The 7,500-nt window shown below is 44.8% G+C and overlaps 2 protein-coding genes across 2 annotated transcripts in view; one reads left to right on the top strand and one right to left on the bottom strand.

The window, feature by feature from the left end:
• Positions 1–7,500, bottom strand: part of MCU (mitochondrial calcium uniporter) — a 247,266-nt gene that overhangs the window by 187,810 nt on the left and 51,956 nt on the right. The window lies entirely within an intron of this gene.
• Positions 1–7,500, top strand: part of LOC145403561 (uncharacterized) — a 52,359-nt gene that overhangs the window by 33,905 nt on the left and 10,954 nt on the right. Inside the window, exons 7-10 of the mRNA XM_080275239.1 lie at positions 2,304–2,485; positions 2,898–3,031; positions 3,157–3,327; positions 5,007–5,148. Coding sequence (XP_080131365.1) covers positions 2,304–2,485; positions 2,898–3,031; positions 3,157–3,327; positions 5,007–5,148 — 629 coding nt within the window. The remainder of the gene's footprint in view (positions 1–2,303; positions 2,486–2,897; positions 3,032–3,156; positions 3,328–5,006; positions 5,149–7,500) is intronic.

The raw sequence follows: 7,500 nt of genomic DNA, 5'->3' as shown, positions 1-7,500 counted from the left end.
CAGTCCCTAATCCTTCACAGCCCCAATCTTTTAAAAGTAATCTTTAACACCGTAGCCATTGATATCTTTTCTTTAATAACTCCATCATTAATAACCCTCAATCTTTAATAACCCAATCTTCTATAACTCCAATTTTTCATTTAAGCCAGTCTTCAATAATTACAACTCTAACTTTAACGACCCCTGTCTTTAATAATCCAATCTTAGTCTCCAATAACCTCACTCTCGGAAAACCCACTCAAAGCCCCCCCGAGAGATCAAAAGTCCTTGTAAGTCTTAAGTAATCAATCCTTACTCCCCCTCCCCAACCCAGCTCTCTCCCCCTCCTCTCTCTTCTCCATCCCCATTCACAGAAGACGGGAAGAGAGGAGAATAGATGAGAAGTGAAAAGAAGTGAGGATAAGAGAGAAGGAAAAGGGAGAATAGGAATGGAAAGGAAAGGAGAGGGAAGGAAAGGAAAGGAATGGAATGGAATGGAATGGAAGGGAAGGGAAGAGATGGGGAGAGAAGAGATGGAAGCGAAAAGAGGAAAGCAAAAGAGATGAGGGAAAAAAGGGAAGAGATGAGGAGAGGAGAGGGGAGGAGAGGAAAGAAGGGAAAGGGGGAATAGGAAAATGGAAAAACAGGAAGGAGGGCGAGAAATAAAAAAAAAAGAATAAGAGAAGAGAGGGGAAGAAGAGAAGAGAAGAGAAGACCGGAGAGGAGAAAAGGGGGGAGGAGAGGAGGAGGTTGCGAGAAGAAAAGTAGAGCTAACATATTCCAATAACTTTCAAAGTCCGTCGATACAGTCTTTTGAAAAGTTGCCCCCTAATGTATTCATTAAACAAACTTTTTATTTTGTAGTTTTTTCTTCACTGTCACGAAGAAGATAACGCGACTGGGAGAGAGGGTTGTGGTTGTGGTGGTAGATATAGTCGCTGTTGTGGTGGTCGCAGCAGTGGTTGTAATTGTGGTGGTGGTAGTTGTGGTAGTGGCAGTTGTGGTAGTGGCAGTTGTGGTAGTGGCAGTTGTGGTGGTGGCAGTTGTGGTGGTGGCAGCTATGGTGGTGGCAGCTGTGGTGGTGACGGCTATGGTGGTGGTAGATGTGGCTGTTGTAGTGGTGGTAGTTGTGGGTGCGATGTGGTGGTGATAGTTATGGTTATTGTGGTGGTGGTTGTTATGGTTTTCGTGTGGTGCTAACTGCTGTTATGCGGTGGTGGTGGTGGTGGTAGCTGTGGTGGTTATGACGCTAATTTTGGCCGAAGAAGTACCTCCTTTCTTCCTTCCCTTCCCTTTCCCCTTCTTCCTCCGTTCCTTCTCTTCCATCCCCTTCTTTCCCCTCTCTACCCTTCCTTTTCCTCCCCTCTACTCCTTAATCCTCCTCTTCCCTTCCTTCTCCTACCCTCTGCCTATGCCCCTTCTCATCTCTTCCCTTCTCTTCTTTCCCCTTCCTTTCACACTCTCCCCCTTTCTTTCCTCCCCTCAATCTCCATTTTCTTTCCTTTCTCATCCTCTTCCCTTCCTCATTCACCTTTTCCCTATAACCCCTCCCTTGCCTTCCCTTCTCCTTCCTTCTCTTTCCTTCCTTCCCCTCTACTCCCCCTTTCCTTCTTCTCCTCCACTCCCTTCCCCTCCCTTCCTCCCTATCTACCCCTCCCCCTCCTGTCCATCCCCTTCCCCCTCCTCTCCCTCCCCTCCCCATCCCCCGAACATTATATCAGAGCCACAATTCTAGCCAAGCTATCAGAGTGGAACCCCCTGTTGAGAGAGAGAGAGAGAGAGAGAGAGAGAGAGAGAGAGAGAGAGAGAGAGAGAAGGAAGCGAGAAGGAGTTCCAAGAAAGGATGACAAAAGGAGGAGGGAAACAGAGACAGAAGGACGAGAAAGTGGAGGAGAATGGAGGGTGAGGGACATGAGGCGGGGAGCAAGAGGGGAAAAAAATGTGGGGAGGGAACACCACTTAGGGCCACTTAATGAGCCGTGTAGCCGTGTTGTTATGGCTACACGGCTGCCTGCACTTATTATACGGGGGAAACAGGAGGCGATACATCAAGGGACAACTGGAAAGAAGTCAGGGAAAAACATCGTGGTTGGATTATGGAAGGGGAAAAAAAAAATCGTGCTGGATCGTGTGTGGATTTCTTTTTTACATTTTTTGTTGGGTACACTTGTTTATTTCAGCTTTCCTCGGCATATAAAACTATCTTGTTCTCTGTCTGTTTGTCTGTGTCTATCTTTCTGCCCCCCCCCCCAATCTCTCCCATTCTCTCTCTCCCTCTCTCTTCTCTCTCTCCACCCCCACTCAACCTTTTCACCCACCACCAGGCCGGTTCCGCGACATAAAATCGAACCCATCCAGCAAGATTCTCCGCTTTGACCGCAGTGACAGTGGGGAGAGTACCTTACCCTCCCCTGCACCAGGACCCTACGCCTATTGCACCCTCCCACGCCGCTTCCCAAACCACCAAAACTCCTCCACACCTGCTGCTTCCTCGTCAGGCACTCAGGTAAAGTATTTAGAAGTTTCGGTCAGTCTTAAGCTTTAGTATTTAGATGGGGTAGTTTTCCCTGTGTGTGTGTGTGTGTGTGTGTGTGTGTGTGTGTGTGTGTGTGTGTGTGTGTGTGTGTGTGTGTGTGTGTGTGTGTGTGTGTGTGTGTGTGTGTGTGTGTGTGTGTGTGTGTGTGTGTGTGTGTGTGTTTTATTATTTAAGATGTGCCACTGCCTACTCCAATCGTTGCATCAATAAAAAAAAAAAAAGGATACTGAGGCGTAAAATGAAGAATAAATCGCTACGTTTTATCCTCTTCCAGTGCAATGGTGTCTTTATTATCATCTACATCTCTCCTCCCCTGTATAATAATCAAAATCTTCTTTATTTATCTGGGCTTTATTTTAATTTCCCCTCCCCCTCTCCTCAGACCACCCCCAGGAGGACCAAGGTACTGCCCCCGTTCCCCTCCGAGGCTAAGAAAAAAGTGGAGAAGTCGGAAGAGCCCCAGACGGTCAAAACACAAGGGGGCCAAGTCATCACCCTGCGGAAACCCACTGTCAGGTAGGCTTGTCATGTTCAGAGTCTCTCTCTCTCTCTCTCTCTCTCTCTCTCTCAATAATCCTTTCCCCATAACCCAACTTCCTTAATGTCTATCTATCCATTACAATTTCTTTTTCTCACTGCAGGGGTTTCAACGTCCAGAAAGCGTTGCAGGAAGACCCACGCACCTTCCCACACACCCACACTCCTTCCACGCCTGACGCCAAGACACCTGGGTCCGTAAACGTGCCAGGGAACGCCCAGAACGGCAGGAGGAGCCACGTTCACTTCGCCAAGCACAAAAGTATTCACGCCAGGTAAATGGAATAGGGCGTGTTAGTACCCTAGAGTTTTCCCCAGTTTAATTTTGGCCTCGCCCCACCTGTGTGTGTGTGTGTGTGTCTCGTTCCCCAGCAAACAAAAACGGTATATTACATTTGCATTGCTGAATTGTTCTGCATCAATTGAAAAAATAAAAAAAAGGACAGCGAACTAAAAAATAATTCCAGACATTTTGGGTTTATTGATACATATATACTCTATACTGTAATATACCTCGAATATTCATCTAGGTATTATACTGATATACATGGATACGTTGAAGATAAGAGATAAAAGATTCAGCATTCATATATAAATAAAAAATAATCAGCACTAGTTTATGTAAATGATAATGCATGCACCTCTATGAATATTCTCTCTCTCTCTCTCTCCCTCTCTCTCTCTCTCTCTCTCTCTCTCTCTCTCCTTCATTACATTCGTCATTTTCCAATTATCCTTCCTCTCCTAAATTCGCCTCCTTCCCCTTCCCCTTCCCTTTCCTTCCCTTTTCACGGATTCATCACCTTTTCTCCCTCTCCCCTCTTCGCAGTCCAATCACCCTACTCTATTTCTCTTTTCTGTCTGTCTATCTGTCTGTCTGTCTGTCTGTCTCTCTCTCTCTCTCTCCGGTGTCCCTCCCTCTTATAATCTCTCGTATTGCCCCATTTGATCTCACCTTTAACTGGATCTTTTGTGTTCCTTCTCAGCTTCTCTCTCTCTCTCTCTCTCTCTCTCTCTCTCTCTCTCTCTCTCAGTTCACCTATATATCTCAGTATCTATCTATCTATCTAATCTGTGACGACTAGGGATTCTTTCAGCAAAACATCCATCTCATCTTATCCAAAATAATCAGCGTAACTTATAACTCTGACTGTTAAAAACTCCCTCAGCTGAAAAAACCCTCTGCTAAAAAAAAAAACTCCCTCAGCTAAAGAAAACTCCCTCAGCTAAAAAAAAAAAAAAAAAAAAAGAACTCCCTCAGATAAAAAAAAAAAAAAATCCCACAGCTAAGAAAAAACTCCCTCAGCTAAAAAAATCCCTGAGCTCAGTGGCGTACCTGAGGGGGGGGCGGGGGGAGGGGGGGCTGTTTGGAACTGCTCCCCGGACCCCCAATTGAGGGGGCCCCCCAAAGCCTTAAAAATTTACAACTTTTTTATTAATATTTAACATTATATAATGTAGTGCGTCAGCCTTGGGCTTTTTTATCAACTAAGTGGTGGAGCATGTTTGCTCATTGGAAATCTTTTCCATCAAATCTCACAAGATGTTGGAGGGGGGATCCGCAAAGAACCTAGCCCCCCGGGCCCCCGAATCTCTAGGTACGCCCCTGCGGCTGAACTAAAAAAAAAAAAAATTCCTCAGCTAAAAAAAACTCCATCAGCTAAAAAAAAATTCCTTCCGCTAAGAAAACTCTCAGCTACAAAATACTCCCTCAGATAAAAAAAAAAATCTCAGCTAAAAAACTCACAGCTAAAAAACTCCCACACTTAAAAAAACAAAACTCCCTCAGCTAAAAAATGCAAAGCTCCCTCAGCTAAAAAAAAAAAAAAAAAAAAAAATCCTTCAGCTAAAAAAATAAGCTCCCTCAGATAAAAAAAAATGAATCTCCCTCAGATAAAAAAAAATCTACTTTGCTCCATCCTAAATACAAATACTCACTTCTCCTCCATTACAGCGAGTTTGGCCTGACAGACCGATCAGACACGGAATCCTTAGCTTCGGACATCAGCGAAGACAGTGGTGTGTGCAATGATGCCAACTCCAATGCCAACTCCTGTCGCACACTGCATGATTATACCAAGGACCCCAGTTTTAAGGTGAGAGAGAGAGAGAGAGAGAGAGAGAGAGAGAGAGAGAGAGAGAGAGAGAGAGAGAGAGAGAGAGAGAGAGAGAGAGAGAGAGAGAGAGAGAGAGAGAGAGAGCATCATTATCATCATCACCAGCATTTACTGTCATCATCATCATCAACGTTTTACCCACTTAAGGATAGGGCGAAGTGGGGTATTGAAAGCAAGGAAAAAACATGACGGAGAGCAATCTCAACATCATACTCAGTTAAATGGGCCCGGCAGGCATTCATATACCATTTAAGCCCTTGGAATCCAGGTCTCCACACACACACACACACACACACACACACACACACACACACACACACACACACACACACACACAGCTGATGAGGCTAAATGTCCGTGCACAGGTGAGCGAGGGCAATTACAGGCGTGCTGGGCCGATGAAAACTATCATCTCTTCCTGTATATGGGCTGGAATGCGCTATAAATACAGCTAAACAATGCTGTTAACACTACTATATTTCTCTATAAACGCCTATAAACACTGCTATAATCTCTGTATAAACATCGATAGACAATGCTGTATTCCAATCGATACACACCGATAAACACTACTAGCCCTCAATAAACACCAACAAACACTGCCCTATTTATTTCTCTGTGTGAGTCTTAATGTGACATAAAAACCACTAAACTGCTAACCACCGCTATACTCTTCTCTATATGTGGGACACGACTGATATTTACATGCACCGATACACACTACAACACTACAACACTCGTCTACACTGAACCAAGAATGGGGTAAACACACTGCTAAACAATGCCATATTCCTCTCCAGGTGGGTGGGAAATGTGGGACGGGGAGCTGTGGATGATGGGGTTGAACAAGTGAGGAGGTGATGGTGAGGGAGCCAGCTGTGTGTGGGGGTGGTGATGTGTGGGAGGACGCTGTGTTGGGGGACGTGATGGTGAGGAAGGTGGTTGTGTGGGGGCAGGTGATGGTGTGGGAAGTGGTAGTGTAGGGGGAGGTGATGGTGAGGGAGGTAGTTGTCTGGTGGTGTGGGGGGAGGCTGTTTGGGGGCGGTGGCGTACTTGTGTGGGGGGAGGTAATGGTGCGGGAGGCAGGTGTGTGGGAGGTGGTGACGGGTGAGTAATCGGTGACAGAAGGGAAGTCAGAATCAAGATATGCCCATTTAAAGACATCTAGACACACTGCACAACCGTATGAGAAAATAAATACTGTGGAAAACTGACAGAATTGACAAGCTGTGGCATATGAACGACTGAGAATACCATATAACTATTTCATCAGACACTTGAACAGAAAAGGGGCGAGTGTGTACTTAGACGGGTGCAGCGTGCCTTCTGTAATGCAGGCACAATCAGAAGAACAATTTCCAGTGTAACAACTAAAGGAATGAGAAAGTGATGCACCACTGAGGCAAAAAGGGAGATCGAAGGAGTGCAGCGAATGGAGGGAAGCTACTACAACGTGTGTGTGTGTGTGTGTGTGTGTGTGTGTGTGAAGGAAGGAGTTATTACAGTACTGTAGTTATAACGGGAAGAGTTGCACGACATGTTGAAATTACAGGGAACGGTATAGGGAATATGAGAAAGTGCAGAGAGTACTTGTGTATGTATATGTATGTATGTATGTATGTATGGCGATAAGGACTGGTAAAGCTAAGAGAGATGATAAGGTGGGATTAGGTACTGAATGTGTGTAGCCATGTATGTATTTCCTTGTGTGTGTGTGTGTGTGTGTGTGTGTGTGTGTGTGTGTGTGTGTGTGTGTGTGTGTGTGTAGGGATATAGAGGGGAAAGGTGTAGAGATAATAATACGGCGAGAATGTAGTGGCGTGTATGAATGTACATGCGTATCTACGGTATTTATGTAGGTCACGCTATGGATACAAAATTAAAAAGATTGAGGTCTAGTGATGATAAGGCGGGGAGAATGTATCGAATATTTATTTATGAGTACAATATGTATGTATGAATGTATATGTTTACGTATGGGTATGTGTGTGTATTTATGAATGTATATGTTTACTTATCTGTATGTGTGTGTATTTATGAATGTATAAATGGCGGTGAATGTATGAAAAATCGACTACTCATAGCTTTCTCAAGTATACATTAATATTACCCACAATATCACACTTTATCACCAGATCACTGTTAATCCCAGAGAAATCCAAAGGGTCTGAGAGTTATGGTGAAATTTATACAGCATTAAAGTGTATTAACGAGTAGCTGTGTGTTCCGGTGTGGGTTGGAGTGTAGGGGTAGTGTATTGTGGGCCTTGTAGCGGGGGTGTTAAGGGTGGGTATTGTAGGAGTCATGATTTACGTGATTTATCGTTGTGTG

The sequence above is a fragment of the Coenobita brevimanus genome, chromosome 61, assembly GCF_032717465.1.
Source record: "Coenobita brevimanus isolate Jiangsu-jjx chromosome 61, ASM3271746v2, whole genome shotgun sequence".
Classification (NCBI taxonomy): Eukaryota; Metazoa; Arthropoda; class Malacostraca; order Decapoda; family Coenobitidae; genus Coenobita; species Coenobita brevimanus.
The sequence above is the reverse complement of the archived record's forward strand: the minus strand, read 5'-3'. Positions and strand labels throughout refer to the sequence as shown.